Source organism: Varanus komodoensis, unplaced genomic scaffold, assembly GCF_004798865.1.
Source record: "Varanus komodoensis strain SLA01 unplaced genomic scaffold, ASM479886v1 scaffold2, whole genome shotgun sequence".
NCBI lineage: Eukaryota > Metazoa > Chordata > Lepidosauria > Squamata > Varanidae > Varanus > Varanus komodoensis.
This window is the reverse complement of record NW_025335568.1, coordinates 58,508,494-58,526,556: the sequence shown is the minus strand read 5'-3', so window position 1 is coordinate 58,526,556 and position 18,063 is coordinate 58,508,494. Positions and strand designations below refer to the sequence as shown.

The 18,063-nt window shown below is 48.9% G+C and overlaps 1 protein-coding gene and 1 pseudogene across 1 annotated transcript in view; one reads left to right on the top strand and one right to left on the bottom strand.

Annotated features, from left to right (window-relative positions):
• The window catches only part of PTK7 (protein tyrosine kinase 7 (inactive)), a 32,543-nt gene extending 28,338 nt beyond the window's left edge, over positions 1-4,205 (top strand). Inside the window, exons 19-20 of the mRNA XM_044428971.1 lie at positions 15-193; positions 1,486-4,205. Coding sequence (XP_044284906.1) covers positions 15-193; positions 1,486-1,646 — 340 coding nt within the window. The 3' untranslated portion in view covers positions 1,647-4,205. The remainder of the gene's footprint in view (positions 1-14; positions 194-1,485) is intronic.
• Positions 4,019-18,063, bottom strand: part of LOC123022873 — a 15,016-nt pseudogene continuing 971 nt past the window's right edge.

Here is an 18,063-nt window from a genome sequence, read left to right as displayed (position 1 = left end):
CTCCCTGTGAGCAGTGAGTACTATCACTACCACCAAGCCTGGATCCCACTCCGCTGGATGCCCCCTGAAGCTGTCTTAGAGGATGAATTCTCCACCAAGTCCGACGTTTGGTCCTTTGGGGTCGTCATGTGGGAGATATTCACACTGGCAGAAATGCCCTATTCCAAACTGGCAGATGAAGAGGTGCTGGCAGGTACATGAATCTTCACCCTTGGCGTGTATACTCCCCGCTCATTGTCAGAATTGCCTTTGGGAACTTGCCTACTGCGGCTCTTCCACCAAACGGACAAGCTCGTTTGAGGGAAGAGAAGGTGCCATTTGTAGATGGGAACATGGGGTATGATCAGTTTCTCGTGAATCTCTGTGTATGTGATCTAACGTGTGTAAGTCTCTATGCTCTGAAGCTGCATGGAATTCTGCAGCCTGTTTAAATGATGTGCAGTTCTTTTAAATATTGATCAGCGCTATGGCATTTCTTCGGTTGGTTGGCATAACGATTTTAAAAATTTGCCGCTTGATCGAGGATGTGGAGAGCCAAACCTGAGCAATGGCCCTTCTGTGCATATTATTTTGACCCCCTCCATAGCACTTGGGTGGTACATGTTCATCCTGGATTATTTGTATGGTGGGCAAAAGCAAAGAGAGGTGGCTTGGGTGTTCCAGATTGAAATCATGTGGTTCATCAGCATTGAGAATCATTGCCACTCCCTGGGCTGAACCTCCCTGCTCTTAATGCTCTTTAAAATCAAAATGGTGCTCAAAACACTTTAATAGCAGCGTCTGTTAGCTGGACAAAATATGGGGGCAGTGCCAAAGGCTAACCAATTTTAAATGATATTTGAACATGTACACAGCAATGGAAGAGTTGTTTGCCTGCGGCAAGTAGCTCTTCCCCTGAGTAGCACTTCCTCCTCCTGGGTGGCATGGTGAATTCCCCTTTGCTTTTGAAAGCACCCAGTCATTCTCGGCTAATTCTCAGCTGTTGGGACCGCAGGCACTGCCTCCCCTCGCTCTTTAAGGAAGCAGGAGGAGGAAATGCACAACCATGATAGCTTCCGGGCACTCATTCCTGCAGCAACACAGAAGCAAATACTCCATGGGTTTCTTGAGAGTATTTCGGCTGTGCCTTCAGTGCTGCTGGCAAGATGGAGAATGGACGAACATGAATTGGTTGTGGGGTTGCGGGGAAGAAAGGGGAGACAGTTGGTTCTCAGTGCTTGCAAGGCCATGGTTCTGACCATGTGACTTACTGACCAACAGCTGGGGTTATGCAGAGGTTTTGGCAAGACTGGCTGCCTGCAGAACAGGATGTGCTGTGGGGAGCTGAGAACAAGGAAAAGCAAAGGTTCCCACCCAGCTTAAAGAACTTCTTGTAGACAAGTAAAAGTAGGAGCAATTTTGGTGTGCTTGGTGCTGAACTGTGATAGGACTGGCCTGGCAGAACCCGCTGTTCTTACCTGCTGCTTTCTCTCTCTCCATATTTAGGGCTACAGTCTGGGAAGATGAAGCTTCTCCATCCAGAAGGTTGCCCCTCCAAGCTTTATAAGGTGATGCAGCGCTGCTGGGCTCCCAGCCCAAAGGACCGACCATCTTTCAGCGAGATCGCCAACATGCTTGGAGAAAGTCCCTCTGAAAGCAAGGCCTGAACAGGGGACTGATGGCCCCTGCTCAGTGGTTGGGGTGGGCTAAACCTCATCTTGGCATTTTGACTGTTAACTGACTCTCAAATGGGACCTAAGAGTCGAAACCCAAAGGGACCATGGATTTTTACACTAATGGACAGAGGTCATGGACAAGATCTCATTGACCCGAGGCCTCTTCAGGCCCTATTCCCCTGGGCCTTTCCCCTGGCTGCCTTCCTCCTGGTTCTACCTCTGGTGTCCACAGGGCTAGTTAGCAACATTCAAGAAACGGAGGGGATGCTGGGAACCGCAGCCACAGGGCCGCTTTGCAACAGACCCCTGTGGCAAGGTCTTGGGACTCCTCTGTCTTGGCACATCGAACCCTTTTCTTTCATTGCATCCTTTTCGTAAAAAGCACAGGGAGGAGAGACGTTTCTAGGAGACAGCCTTCTCTTGGGGTGGTTGAGGCACATGGGGATCCTCTGCAGCTGGACAGCTGACAAGGATTTGGGAAAGAGGCACTGAAGCGCCTCGTGCAAGCGAGACGGCAAGTCCCGCCTGCCCAGCCTTGCTGCCCACCTGCACTATCCTGCAGATGGGCTGTCAGCTTCCATGTTCACGGCACCCCAACCTGCGTCTTGTCTTCCACGTGGAGCAGCTCACGACCCCAGAACATTCTCAGCAGCCCCTTCAGCACTTGATCTTTTCTGAAGCTTTTGCTTTGAGGGGCTGTCAGGCACAGGGTATCAGCTGCATCCGAAAGAGGTCAAGTGACTTGCTCCATAAATTTATCCCTGCCATTGCATTGGAAGCAGCCCCTGCACGGGATCTAGTGTCCATCACACTGGAAAGGAGGCGCTTCCTTACCCCCACTTAATAAGGAGTCTGCATATTTATTAAGCAGTATTTCCATCTCTCTCCTCCTGGTCCTGCTGGTCTGTCAGGCCTTCTGGGACATCCAAAATGAAGCAACAAACCTTAAGTGCCTGGCCTATGAAGGAGATTTTCCTGATTATTAACAAAACTCAGAAAAAACAGGTATGCTGGGGGGTGTACAATCAAAAGAACATTGCAGTTTATCCAAACACAAGGGAAAATGCATGTGTAGCCAAAAGAGGCTGACTGCAAGAAAATGGGCTGTACAGGAGGGCTTTTAAAATATTTGTCATGTACACAGTTTGAGGGAGACCATTTACGCACAAAACTTCATCTGCAAGGAAATGACAAAGACAAGAATAAGAATATATCACATTAAGAATAGGCAGAGATGTATACAAAAGAAAGATGCCAGAGGAAGGAGGAAATTTTCTCAATACAAATATTTTCTTGTTTAGGTAGATTTTCAGTAGCAAAAAATTAGGTCCAATTACAGCAACAAACAGGAAATATATTGCTGCAATGTAACCTTTTCTTGGGAAGCTGTCGGTCAGGATTAGCCAAAGTAACACTTTGTCTTAGCAAAATTGGAATGCCACTTGCTATTGCAAACAGGTCCAGTGTTAAAAGCTCCCAAAGAAAGCATGGCTGTATTTTGGGGGTAACTAGTCCTTACACTATCCAATGCCATCTTTTTATATAATTATTTGGGGTAATGTTTGCTTTCCTTTCTTACCTTTTTTTGTTGTGGCCACTTCTCAGCCTTGGTACTTTTTTATATGTTATTACTGGAATTGCAGCCTAGAGTCATTTTAGTTTCAGTCTGCTTGAGCCAAGAGGGGTTCCCCCTCTTAAGAGGCCCAACATTTATTGATGACATAGTGGAATCCTGCAGTCAGAGGGTCTCTTTGCCACTGCTCTGCTAATACTGAGGGCCGTGGCGTTTTTCGTTGGAACTGCGCATTTATTATGCAGTAGCCGAGTCCCTGCTTCACCCCACCCCATGCTCACAAAACAGCACCGTGATCCGGTAGAGCACAGAGGTTACAATCCTGCAAACAGGCTGCTTAAATCTCAGTGACTTTCGTGGGAGTCCAGCAGCCAAATGATGTGTAGAATTGGAACCCAAGTCCATATAATGCCCTCTGGATACGTTGCCCTTTTTTGAACTGTTTACGTAAAGTACACGTAATAAATTAAGACTTCTGCTACACTGATTTCCACGGGCAAAATGTCCATTGGAAACGGCTTGATTCAATTTCATCTTGCACATGCATAAAGGAAAATGGAAGGAGTTGTCCTTTTTGAAAGTGCCATGCTTGTATTTCATAATATAATAATAATAACAATAATAACAACAATATACAGTGATTGTATTTAAGACAATATTTTAAGGTAAGGATTTTCAGTGACATCAGAGATGAACAAATACCCAGCTTTCAGTGGTGGCTATGCAGCAAATTCCCATAAGACAGAAATCTTCTCCAACATGCCCAAGAACAGTCCTATTTTAACACAAGTGAAATTATACTAGAGTTTGATCTGCAGCTGGAAATGCTGCCTGAACAGGGTACTTTTGGATTTGACATTTAAAAAAAGGAGCATGGAAAAATATTTGCCACATTTTTGTTGGATGCTGTTTGCCTGAAGGAGGAAGGGGTTTTACTGCATGGGGTATAGGAATTTTCTGGATGCTTTTAGGGAAATGAGAGGGTGGAAGAGTTTGGAAGGTGCTTTGCATAGCTTGGAAGTATAAAGATGCAGGGGGCTTCCCCACCAGGCTGTTGAACTTCTCCTCCCCTAGCAGGACTTCCCAGTGCTCTGGATATTCCTGTAGGACCGTCCATATTTTGAGCTGGGATTGGGCATGAACAACAAGAGGTAATTGAGGTAGAGCTTTTTGGATGCCACATTGACTTTGGAGTCCCACATCTGTTCCAGGATTACTTCCAGTGGGGTGAGCCCTTTGCTATCTTTTATATGGGGGAGGCCCCAGTCCAAAGAAGGATAAAGAATAGTCTCTCTCCTCAGGAGCTGATGGGCAAAATGCAGAAGAGTCTTACCATCCTGCAGGTAAAAGCAGATAATCCTGTTGATGCAGGAGTCCAGACGTGGCTGCTTGTGTATGTGTTGACAATCAGCCCCAAGATTTCTCTTCTCTTGTAGGTTGCAGCCGTACTCAAGTGAAGGGCAGAGGATGGGCAGCAGCAGAAATGCTCCCTGGGGACTTTGAGAGCTTCCTCGAGAAAATGAGGCGGCATGTTCAAAGTGCAATGCAGGTGATGGTGCAGCACTGCCCAGGGCAGGGCTTTTGAGGGAGAATGTGTTTTCTGGCTGCCAGTTTTTTCCCAGTGAAGATATTCCGTAGTCCTCATGTCCAGCATCCATGCAGGCTTGTAATTTCTGACAGCATGGTAGAACATACAGGATGAGACCTTGCAATGCCTGTTCTGGGCATCCTGCAAGCTGGCCTGGTTATTTGCCCACTTGTCTCAAGAACAGAGGAGCAAGTCCTGTTGTGCAAAGCAGGACACTCCCCCCCTTTCTCCTTGTCCTGTTGCTCAACTTACTTGTGGGCTGATGCTTCGTCACTGGGGTGAGACTCTCTGCACTCGCAGAGATTCACACTGCCTGGGGCCAAGATGGCCAGAATGCAGGATGTTACTTAACAGGACTCTGTCTGAGTGGACGAGCACGGAGCTGGATCCTGGACTCTCCAGCTTGGAATGATGTCCCTTGGGAGAAACAGGCCCAGTCCTCCCTCATAGCGTTATAGGAGTGCAGCCTTAAAGATGCTCAACTTTGGATGGATCGTGCCACATGGGGTTGGCATTTCTCCAGATGTGCACCTCCTCCTCACCCTGTTGCACAACTTGCTTGTCACTGGGGTCCCCACAGCAGCTCCAGGTGGGCTGCAACAGAACAGTCTGATGGGAGGGCCTCGTCTGTCCTGGGGGTCTGGTGTAGGCAGGAAGGTTGCAGGGCTTCTGTTGAGAGCTGGCCTTTTGCTTGAGTTCAGCCTAGAGGGTGCTTTTTGAAAAGCTGCTCCCAACAGAGATCCTCACTTTCTGTTTTAAAGATGAAATCAGGACTGGGTTGCTTCTCTGAATCTTCTCTCTGGGTTAGGGGTGCAAAATGTATGGGCTGCAGGCAGCCCCACTGAGTGGACCTGAAGGCCCCCAGGGAACAAAATGGAAAACACGAATAATGGGCTGCAGGGTTCCTGCCAGAGAGGCATTTCTGGGGCAGCCTAGGAAGCCATGCTCAAGGTCTCTGCCTGCTAGCCTGCTGGAGGAATAGACTCTATGGCAGGAAGCACTGAGCCTATTCCTAAAGCATTTTCCCTCTTTTTGTTCCTGAAAACTGTTCAGGTGCTATGTTGGGGTCCTTCAGTCATGCCAGGGACTGGAGGAGGGAAAAGGCCCAGGGTTCCTGGGCGGAGGGCTGGTTTGAGAACAGCATTTTCTAGGAAGAGGGCTGCTTTCATGTGGTCATAGCAAAGCCCAGGCCTCTGAAGTACTCTTGAGCAGGAGTTGGAATTGGGGGTGGGGGAGAGTTGTGTCGGATATGAGTGTGCACACACATGTACGCGTAGTCACCGCAGCAGACAGAAAGCTCCCCTCCTCGCCCTCCACCTCTGAATATTGCGGTCAAGAGCTGAGGCTTTTTCTCCGGGCACGAAGGAAGCCTGGCCCCGTGAGAGCCTTGGTTGGTGCGAAGCAACCAAGAACAGTGGTGGACTGGCAACATGCAAATAGCACATTTCTTCCCCACAACTGTTAAAATGCCTTTAATTGCTGAACGGATTTCTTTAGTGAATTTTAAGCAAACATTATTTTGATACAGATATTTTTATATTGTTTTCATGTCTAATAGTGACATACTGTTGTAGAAAAATTCTTCAAGCATCTCTGCAGCATGTGAACATTAGCCCTCTGGTTCAGGACTAGATACTTCAGAGGGTGGGTAGCACAGACAGCATCTTCCAGTCCTGGCTTGGTGCTGGTGCCATTTTCCCACCCCTGAGATGCTGGCAGCCTTGCCCCCTGCATTAGCCTTGGCTGATCTGTTCCGTGCCGGAGAGACAAACAGAAAAATGCAGGAGCTCTTGCTGAAAATCCCAGCTGGTTCTGCCTTAGTCTCCCATCTTAGTCCTACTGTTTTTGGCCATTTTAAAAGAAGAAACTCCTATCCAAATTGGTCCAACATTACCAGAAGGGGAGAATGTTTCTTATCATTTAAAATATGTACAGGATATCATGGTTTATCATGTTCTCTTTATAGCAAAATACAAAGAGTTTTGTTTCTAAATGAAATTTCAAAGGTCTTGATTTAAAGGATTTTGGTAATAGCAAGTGTTTTGGAGCCATTTCTGTCTTGCAGTTTTTCAAATGAAGAACGAATGCCATGTCAGGACAGATCGCTTCTGTGTTTTCACCTTTTAGACTCAGGTAAACCTTAACAGGCCTATCCAGTCCAGACACGGCCATAAGGTGAAATCTTCCACATGCCTTCTCCTCCTACCTTTCCCCTCAAACATGTGTCACTCGCACGCACGCACGCACGGACTGCTGCTGTATTAGCTCAAGTTGCTTGCGCAGTCTGAAAAATTAGCCTCATCCGCTTGTTTTCCTAGTTGAAGTTCACAGTGTGGAATGATAAAAACCATAACAGTAACAAAACTGCTTGTCATTCATTAGTAAAAAGTGTATTGCATTTAAAAAAAAACTTCTTGAAGGAAAACCACAAGGCAGGCTCACACGAAGCACCAGCTACCATGCCTTTTCTATGTTGCAAAACCAAAACAACTTGCTACTAGTGATAATCCTGGAAGTAGGATAAGACCAGTTCACATGCGAAAGCATTCAGTGTGTGGCTTATTTTAGCAGATGCCTGTGATCAAAGCACTGTGTCTAAGTATCTCATTTCAGAAAACAAAGCAACTAGGTCACAAAGTTATCAGCAGTTTTTGAAGATTGCCCATTAGGCCAACACAAGCTACAAGAGCAGTTCGTGCTGCATTTTCAAATGTTGATTTGCCCACAGTGACTGACCCATTTCTTAAAACATGAGAGGACAAGAGTTCCCACACCTTAATCACTCGTTTCAGTCAACTGAGATGTTAATGCATAACTGCTGGATGAGTTTATTATCAGATGGACACCCAGTTCTTCTTGTGGACTTTGTGTGGTATGCACATGGGATTCTGCTTCTCTCCAGAGCATTGTTCAGATCCCTTTAGGACGGGTGGATAACTTTCAGAGGTCCCACTCTCATGAACCACAGCGCCATTCCAAAAGGTCCAAGATCAGTGCTTCCTGACTAAATTCCCACTATCTTCAGCCCTGTGGACATTCAGCTGTGGTCTTTTTGGAATGGGGAGAAGAAGCCTATGCATAGTTGGGGTCAGTGGTGGGAACACCCCTAATCTTGCCACCCTGCTCTAGAGCAGCAGATCCTTTGAGCCGAATGCTCATCTCTGAAGGATGGGGCCGGTGCCTCTTGCTTGGTTCTTTTTCAGCTGAAACAACAACTTGGAGAAGAACTTTTGTATCCTGAGAAAGTCAGGCCTACTGAACATTTGCCACCCTTCCAGAGGTCTGCCCCCTGCCCCCCCCTTTTTATTTCACACAGCTGCCCTGCAGTCTAGTTCCCTGTGGATCATTGACCTTTTTAAGGAAGTGCTGAGGGTGCAGTGGAAAGCAACACACTACTGATGGCCACAACTCAGTAGACTTCAGACTTGGCGGAAAGGGAAAACACAAACCCACAGGTGGGGAAAACACTCCTCCAGGGCAGAGTGGAGGGAAAGACCCAAATGGTCCCAAGCTGCCCTTTGTGTCCCCATGGGAGCCATCTGGGGACAGCTACCACAAGTTCCAAAGGTTTTCCATTTTCTGCTTTTATGGGTCCATATGTACTCTTTACCCTCAGAAGCCTGATTTTCTGCTGGCTCCTATCATCTGCACCACAGCCCCATCTTCTCCCCACCCCCATGTCCTTGCCCATTGCTCCATGCTGCTAGCTTTCCCCCTTCAGGCCCCTAGTGGCTGAGCTCAGCCTGGCCACCAGGGTCCCTTGGCTACCCACCCAAAGGGCGCTCATCGGAACGGAAGTAGGTCTGTGCAGCAGCGCCGGAATTGCCATGGTGCAAATGCATTGCTCTGTCCAAGCCATGGCCAGCCAGCTGCCTCTGGGAAGCCCACACTGCTTCCAGCACTGAAGGGGCTGTGCACCCATGGCAACTCATACCCCTGAGAACTTCACCCTCCATGAGTCTGTCACAGACAGACATCAAGCAGGCGGAGAAGTTGTGCGGGCTGGGGAGACCATTTTAATTGGCTTGGTGGGGGGTAAGCGGTCTGAAGAGTATCACAGAATAGTAGAGCTGGAAGGGGCCATGAAGGCCATCCAGTCCGGCCCCCTGCTGTTGCAGGACACCAGTTTACACCATCCCACTCAGATAGTTGTCCAGTTTCTTCTTGAATGTCTCTAGTGTGGGAGATCTTGTGGGCACACACTCGTGTCTGCAGGTGTCCCCTCTACAGCTATATACTGTACACTAGGGTGGATTCCAAGCAAGGACTTGCCAGAGCCAGGCAGAACATTTAGGAAGAATACATGGTTACCCGTGGGGCTGGCAACAAAAACTGGAGTGCAGCCATTCAGCTGACTGTTCCCTCTTCAAAACTCTTCCATTCCGTCCTCGCCCCAGTTTCCCCCACTTCTCAACAAGCTCACAACGTTCTGTGACCACCTAACTTGCCACAGCCTCACTGGGTAGTTTTCAAGCCAGGGATTTTCCATGCCCTGCACATTTTGGGTTCCTGCAAACCTTGAGGTTCACACAAGCCTTGTGATGCTTCCCCCTTGTGTGGAATACAGGAGCAAGTGTTTGCTATCGATGCAGAGAGATCTGAAGGTATCCCCTTTGTTACCTGTGTTTCATCTCAGCTGCAAGAGATCGGTCTCTTGACTGTGCTGTGCTTCAGGATGCACAAGTGTTGCCTTCAGCACTTGCTCACATGAGATGGAGCTACCAGACCATGTTTCTTTCCACCTTATCAGCTTCCAGCATTTGGGTGCTGCCTTGCAAATATGAGAATCCCCCACATCAGCCTTCCAGACCTTGGAAGGGAAGAGGGTGGGCTAGAGATGTAATAAATGAACATCTGAGTTAGAGAGAACACCCATCACCCCCTGGCCTGTCTTCGCAGTTAGACTGCGGCTCGTCATCCCCCTCTGAATTACGCAGGCCAGGAATGAGGGCATTGTAATGAAACTTCCCCTGCCTGCAGCCAGTATTGAGGTGCTGCAGTTGCAGGGTGAGCCATGCCCAATTCACCGCTTAAAGAATTGGAGTCGTCTTTGTCAGACTTGTGTGCAAGGTCCAGGACATGGGCGGTAGGCGGCTACAGTCAAGACAAGAAGACCAGGGGGTGGGTATGTACAGAGACTTGCACCAGGTTTGGAGGGCCAGGGGCAAGCGGCACATCTCGGAACAGTCCAGGGGCAAGAGCCAGCGAGACAAGGAGGCTCCGGCAAGGCGCAGTCCAAGGACACGCAGTCCAAGAGCACACTCCAAAGGGCAAGCGCCGGGAAGACGGGCATGTTCCAGAAGAGGCAAGGTCAGGGAGGCTGGTACAGGTAACCGCTAAGGCAGGGCCAGGCTGGAGATGGTGACAGAAGCAGGAACAGGCTGGAGCTGGGCAGGAGTCAGGTTGCTAAGCAGGCAAGGACGCAGGCAAGCCGCTGAAGGAAGCCAGAGCTCAGGGTAGCCACCAGGGCAGCGCGTGTCGTCGAGGCAAGGAGCAGCGGTGCCGTGACGCCTTTTATGCCGCTCCGGGGCTTCGGCTGCACTGCATTGTTGCCACTCGCCGGTCCCCTGCAAGTGCTGGTAAGGGCAATCCTGGCTCTGCAGGCTCTGATCCTGACACTGCATGATTTTGAAAAGCACCTGGCATCCTGTGCCAGACAAGGGCAAGGCGTTTGTGTATATTGGGTTAATAAGCTGGTTGGACAATGCGTAGCCCTCCCGACTCCACTCCCAGCAGCCCAAGACAGCCAGCTGATGTTAAGGGACAATGGGGATTGTGGGGCCAAGGACTGGGACAAGCAGAATGCAGGAGGCAGGACGCTCATGCAGGCTGGGATCCTGTACCCAGATTGGGGGCCAGAGGCAAGGAGAGGGTTCGCTGTCCAGGGTCAAAGCCAGGGGAGGCACGCAGACTAGTGAATAGCACAGTCCAGGGTAGAGTACTAGGAAGGCAATCGCATCGAGACTGGGCGAGGTGGGGGGCAAAGGAGGCTGGAATGGGCGGGAATACACTGAAGCAAGGCAGGGGGCAGCAGGAACAAGGCAAGGAGATGTGACAACCCGGAACACGGGAGAACCGCTGGCAAAGAGCAGCAGTGCGCTGCAGCCTTTCAGGCGGCTTCCAGGTCCTCCAGCTGCACTGCCTCACTGCTCCTCAGCTGTTCCCTGCAAGCACCTGCAAAGGTGTTCCAGGTTCTGCAGGCACTTGCAAGCTTGCTCAGACCCTGATGCAGGCATTAAACGGCTGCATTGTACATGCAATCTTTGCTTTTGTTCAATTGACCACAAAAAGATGTAGCTATGCACCCTCTGGAGGCTGCCTCCTTTTCAGAAGATATGTCCTTTGAGCTGAACACAGAGGAGCTTCCTGTGCTGAGGACTTGGAGGCAAGGTGGGGGGGGGGCTGGGGGGATGCCGCTCATGCTTTCCCCTCCTTCTGGAACTTGGAGACAGACCTCAGGTGGCCACCTGCCCCCACAGGGAGCACAGCTGCAGGCTTGGCTGCTGAAGAGAGCAGAGCTGGAAGGATTGACTCATTCCCGGTAAAGACTCTTCTTATAAGTAGACCATTCCTTAATGGGCATTGATAGGCTGCAGTTGTGCTCTGGGTGGATATTCAAGGGCTCAGGCTTCACAGCCTTCCGGTCTGGGCCCAGAACTCTGGAACGGTGTCTGTCTTGATCTTCTCTGGACCTCACTGTTTGGACATTGTGCTGTCTTCGGAATGGACCCTGGCCAGATCCTGTGATTTTGTCCCCATGATCAGGACTGATGTTCTCATCCAGGCATTCTCTTTCCCCAGCTTGGGTAAGAAGTCCAGATGAAAGGTTGGAGGGCAGAGGAGGAGGGAACAAAGAGAGTGAATAATGGGGAATGGGGCCGGTGTGGCTTGGAGAGAGTCTGGCTGTCCAAAGGAGCGACAGAAAGTCTGCCTTTGGTCCAGCAGCTGGAGGCTGTCCTTGTCCTGATTTAAGTGGATGAATCAAATGTATGCATATTTGGTTTACTTAACCAGCTTATCTCAAAGTACGGGCAATGAATCATGCAGGGTACAATTGCTGGCTTTTGCAGATTTTGCTCTGCATACCCCTATATTTACAACCAAAGAGAAAAGAAGCATGTTGTTTTAATGAATGCATGTAAGAAACAAACATCTGAGTTTCTTAAGATGTTGCACTAGAATTGTGGAATGCATGGGCCACAGCCCTTTTAGCAGCAGTAAGTTGTACACAATACAGGTCGTGACACTTATGAATCTTTTGAAGTTGCTGAGCTACCTTAAGCTATATACTTCTGCATAAAACAATCATGGGGTGTGTTGTCCACAGCAGAAAGTTTACAAGACTGTCCAACATACGCACTGCAAATGCAAGGAGATGGTGCTTTGGATTTGGATGGTAGGCATGTCGTGAGCAGAGCCGGCTAGAGCTGGGGGTCAGACTAGATGGCCCAGGAGGCCCCTTCTGACTCACTCTGTTTCTATGTTTCTATGGATTTTAGGCTGTGTGTGTGGAATAAAAAGAAAAAAGCTATTTCTAGGTAGAATCAAGCCACAGTGACCTCCATTCATAAATGAACTTGGTGCTTTTTATTCCTTCAGAATTAATGTCTCTGCATCTCAGTTATTTTCAATGTAGATTTATTCAACCTCTACTTGGAGTAGTTTATTCCAGTCACCCATACCTCTCTTGGGGTAAACCAGACCCTTTTTTAGGTGCCTTTGTTTGATTAACCACTGGAGGGCACTGTGCCATTCGATCTTTTCTGGAGAGCACCTGGCACTGGGTTATAGATACATGCGCAATTCGATCAGAGTTTCCCAAATACTTTACCTCCTGAATTGAAGCCCACATGTTTCCACGCTGGCAATGTGATTTCTGGAGGAAAATATATTTGATAATGGAGACATTGGAGAAAGTTTGAAAATCCTGCATGCTTTTGAAAAGTGCTTACTAGCACATTCCATTCGATGGCTTAAAAGTGAATGCTTTTAAGAAGTATGCACAAAAACTGGAGACAAAAACAGCTGCCCACAATGTGATACAGACACGGATTGGGATGAGCTTCCTGGTAGAAATCCGAGATGAGCTCAAAGTTTGCAGATTTCTGCAGCCCGAACCTGACCTACAAAAATTCTGTAAACGGGAAGGCAGGTCCGTCTGTATAAAATATTGAAATGTGATATGAATGAATGGGTTTCTGTTTTGGCTTCTGGAATTAGACACCACATTATAATGTGTCTTTAAAAAATTTAAAAAACAGTACTGGTGAGTAAAATCTGAGTTTATTAGCTAGTGGTCACTAACTGACTTTCTGGCTCCTCTGAAATGTATTGCAAAATATTCCCTGTCACCACCCCACTCATCCTCACCACAGTGACACAGATCCTCCGCCCTCTAGTCCTGCGTGTGGTTTCCTCTAGCTGTGAAGCTTTCCAATCCAGACCAGAGAGCATTTCTCTGCGTCTCCCCAGTTGCTGCAGACGGGGCCAGTTTGCTCCTTTCTGGCTCTCTTGCTCAATCTGTGTGGTATACTTGGAGTTCTGGTCATGAGACGTGATTCTTCATCTTTGGTAGCCCCAGCCAGAGTATCGCTCCCTGAAGTGCACTGTTCCTCTTGCCAGAGCCTGCCTCCACCCCACTTCCTCGGTTGCTTCTTTGCTCTCCAGCTTTCTGGAAATGACCTCTTCCCCGCTTGGAAGGCCGCCTGAATCTTCCATGGCTTCAGCACAGCAGCCAGCAATGGGGCAAAGGATGGCTCGCAGGCGGCAATGAGTCAGCTTTGAGCTTTTATGCTGGTGACCAAAACATGGCTACACGCTTCCGCAGTGAGCATAGCGCCTTGCAAGTCACGCTTTCCGATGACTGCCATCTTGTGAGCAAGGCGACTCTGAGCTCTGCTTGGCTTGGGTAGCTCAGTCTGGCCAGGCCTGTGAAGCTACAGGTTATACTCAGGGTTTAGTTATTTAAAACGTTTATATTCCGTCCTTTGTAGCAGCCTCAGGATGGCTTAGAAAAATATCAATATCAATAAAAATAAAATAAAAATATCAATATCAATATAAAAACCAATAAAATCTCAATAAAGCAATCAATAAACAATACATAATACAATAAATAATCAATAAAAATAAATCAAATCAAACAAAATAAATCAAAAGAAAGCAACTGTTAAAAAGTATTAAAAATACTAATTTTTAAAATACGTTTAAATAAAAAGGTTTTAACCTGGTGCCAAAAAGAATATAAACTCAGCGCTGCGCGAACCTCTCTAGGGAGCACATTCCAGAATCTGGGTTAGCCCAAGCCCCCTTCATTTCAATGGCTCTGCTCTAGGCAGGGCAAACATTGCTTGCAACCATACCTCTCCCAGCCAAACCAAACCCAACCCAACGTGCTGTCCACTGAATGGAGAAAGTGCAAGGTATTGGGAGTCCTTGTAGATGCCCATCCTCAGGAGAATTCTTTTAGGTACCTAGAAAGAAAGGGGGGAGGCTTAACAATATATTGAAGGTGGGCTTATGGGCTTCAACAATATTTTGAGGCAACGGGGTTATGCCATCGGATGCTTGGGGTTAGTAAGAAGATCAGTTTGCACTGCAAGAAATAAACCTGTAGTAAAACCATTTTAGTCTTCAGTTTACTAATTCAAGGGTTACATAGAGCACAAATATAGATCGTTTTAGTTTTCAGATATTTTAATAAATTAGCATGAACTTTCACGAAAACCTCTACTTCATCGGATGTTATAGGTGGAATTAGAAGCTTTGAGTCTGAAGAGACAAACAGCTAGTTGTGCAGTATGTGTTTCCTTCTCTTGAAGTAACAGACACAAAGCACAAGACGCACTAAAAGTCTTTCTGATGTGCATAAAAACCATAGTACCTTTTGGCTGGGTTCATCCACCATGACAAGCAACCCTGCATGGTTACCACAGTTCATGGTTTTTTACCTCTCGTGTGCCTGCCAATTAGGCTCATGGTGGTAACTCCCCTCCCCCCCGCCATCTCCTTCCCTCTCACTCCTCCAGGCAGTTTCCCAGGTTACACTGTGGGAGGAATTAGGTCCCCCTCTTTGCCAGCTACAATCTTAAGCCAAGTTCATCTCACCATGGCTGTGAAGCCATTCCTGCTGTGCAAAAGGGCTTGTGAGCTGAAGTACAGCGGGGGGGGGGGGGGGGAGAGCTGAGCAGGCACCTCGTCTTCTGGGTCAGAGGAGAGCAGAAGGGGCTGCTTGATCCAGGGTCGGGCAAAGGAGGGGATGAAATCAGCTGGGCAGAGCTGGGGAAAGGAGCAGCACAGCTCAGCTGATTCCCCTGTTGTCCCCCGTAGTGGAGCCCCTGGGATGCCCCCCCACACACATGAGCAGCAGCGGGGCGGACTAGTCGGGCAGCGATGCCCAGTTGGCGATAGCATGGCCCCGCCAATTCCTCCGTTCGTCCCCTTCTCACTCCCACTTCCCGGAGAGGCATCTCCCACCTGCACAGCACTCCCCATCCACAGGGGGGCAGCACTCGCTCTGCTCTCTTGCTCCCACTTGCCAAAGGGGCATCCCCAAAGCGGTGCAGCTGCTGACTGGGCACCCCCACCTGTCCTGAGCTAGGCGTCCCCTCCCAAGCGAGACAAGCACTTCAGCAATTGTTAAAAGAGTCTTTATTCCATACAGCAGCAATGTATTCGCAGGCTCCAAAACACACATTTCAGGTGGAAAGCTGACCCTTCGCTCTGACCCTATTCCCCCAAAGCTGTGCTTATGAACCCTTCGGGGCCAGTCTCTGGAGGGGGGGCGCTATGAAAACAAACACGCTAACGCTCTTCCTGTTGAGTTTCTAATCGGTCCAGCCGGCGCGTGTGTCAATGGGCCCTTGCATCCACATCTCCCGGGGTGTCACGTTCTCCTCCCAAGAACCCCTCCCCAGCCTGTCCCCATTGGCTTCTTTCCCACCATCAGGAGTGGGAAGGGGCTCAGTGGTTGTCCCTGGAGCACTTTGATCCAGCGCTGGCTCGGGCTGGCTCACCGGGAGAGTTTGGGCAGCCGGGGCCTTGCTAGTCCCAACAGTCCCAATATGAGAGTGAGAACTCTGAGCCACGGCAGCAGGTTCAGCTCTCCACTCCCCCTCCTCCGAGTCCGAGCTGCCATTCCCACCAAAGCCCTCCGTCTCCCTTGAGTGCCTGGGGATCTCATCCGAGCGCACGCACATGACACCCCCTGCTGATTCTTGCTCCGGCACTCGCCCGAGCGAGGGGTTCTTTCATGCAGCCGCACAGCAGGGTTGGCGGGGGAACCAACTGAATGGTGCTGCAGTGATACCAGCTGAGCACCTGAGAAGATCTTTGCCAGGTAGGGGTGCCTTTGACGGCCGTCAGGGGTGCCCTCTGGCTAGCCACTTGGCAAGAGTGGCAGCTGGCTTCTCTTGCCAAGCAGCTCTCCAGGTCTGGCCTTAGCACAGCCATGTTTTGTGTTTCCCAGTTTTGGATGACACAACAAGCCTCTGTGGTACTGAGAGAGCACAGAACAGACCAGGCATCCCATGCTGGGAGACCGTGACAGGGTCTGAGCAACACGGCAGCCCGGCAGTGGCAAAAAACTGTTCCTAAGCAATAGCACAATCAAATGTTGTGACCGTCTCTGCACCACCAGGGTAGTTGTGCTGTTAGGAGGGTCTTCTTCAACCTACAACTCCCAATGCGCATGACTGCTGACCATGGTTGCTGGGAATAAGAGGGGCTGTAGCCCAAGATATTTGGAGAACACCAGCCTAGGAAGGCTCCTGTAAGAAACTAAGGGTGCAGTTTTAAGAAGGTTTACACAGAAAAAAACTCCTATAATTTCCATTGTTTTGTTTATTTAAAGTTGTTGTATTCCTCCCTTCACATTGTCTCAGGGTGGTTTTAAGAGCTGTAGGACTTTTCTTGTCTTCTGAGATTGTATCCTAAATTCTTGGGATAGTATTGTAATCCAGTTGTATTGGATTTAGGATTGTATCCTAAATCCATGTGAAATGTGTGCCAGACATTGTTGGTTATGATCATTCCCTGCTATCTCCGTAAGAGCTACGGGCAGAAGAGGCCTCTGGTGAGGCGCCCTTGGCCAAGCAAATCGGCAGGGGCTTCCTCCACATCATCCTTAGAAGGATCACCTGCTAAATGTATGCAGATGGCATCCTTCGGGCCATGCATCCGGGTGCATTTGCAGTGCAGGTGCACTTGGGGTTTGAAGGAAACACTGGGCTAAGTGCCGAAAGTCATTGTGGCAGTTGTCACAGCCATAACCCCAAGAATTCCACTGTGTAGGCAGCTGTGTCGATCTGTGTGTGTGTGTGTGTGTGTGTGTGTGTGTGTGTGTGTGTGTGTAGTTACATACAGACACCAAAAAGCACACCTGGTGGATTGTACGTTTGCACTTACAAAAGAGTGAGGTGGCAAAACACAGTATAGGGTATAATACAGAATACTCTGGTTGGAGAAACCTGACATTGCATGAAAACAGGCAATGACAGGGACACAATTTGTCCCCAAAGAGCCCAAGAACACTAGCTCAACTTTTCCGGGAGTTTATTTTCCTAGAACTGGAGGATAAACACTGCATGTCAAAATCAACAAATCACTGCTAGCAGTTTTCAGCTCTGCAATGACAAATCATCTGCAAAACGATGGATGGGCCCATCCAAAAGCCACTCCAAAAAGCTTTCCAAGGATAGCTCACAATGCTCTATTTTCCTTGGGAAAAGCCCTCTCTCCCCTTTCACCACCCTCTGTGAAGACTGCAGCTAAGCCCAGAGGCCCAGAGGGGCCAGGGAAGCAGGAGGTGGGTGGCAGGAGGACAAGGCCTTGGACTCTGTGTCCCTTATGCCACAGTGGACGAGCAGAGAGGTTCCCCCTCCTGTGTATGAGGGCTTCAAGCAAAACACAAGGGTGTTGGCGCTCTGAAACAAGGATTCTAGGTGTGCAATCCTATGCATTTATAGACCAAAAAAAAAAGCTTAGAGCTTCCAGTGTTCCCTAGACAACTGAGAAAAATAGCTGGAGCTGTAGGACCTTTTTTCTAAGCATGGGTAGCATTGTATCCTAAGAACATCTCATGGGCTTGAGACAGTGTCTGGAAGGCCATAGGAAGGGATTTCTTTCTCCAAGGCTAAAGGCAGAGCGATGATCCTGGAGGGGGAACTCTGATCAGGGAATCTCCAAACACACACAGGACTCTTCCCAGCCTCTTCAGAGGTTTGAGTTGCAACCATGGGGGGGGGGGG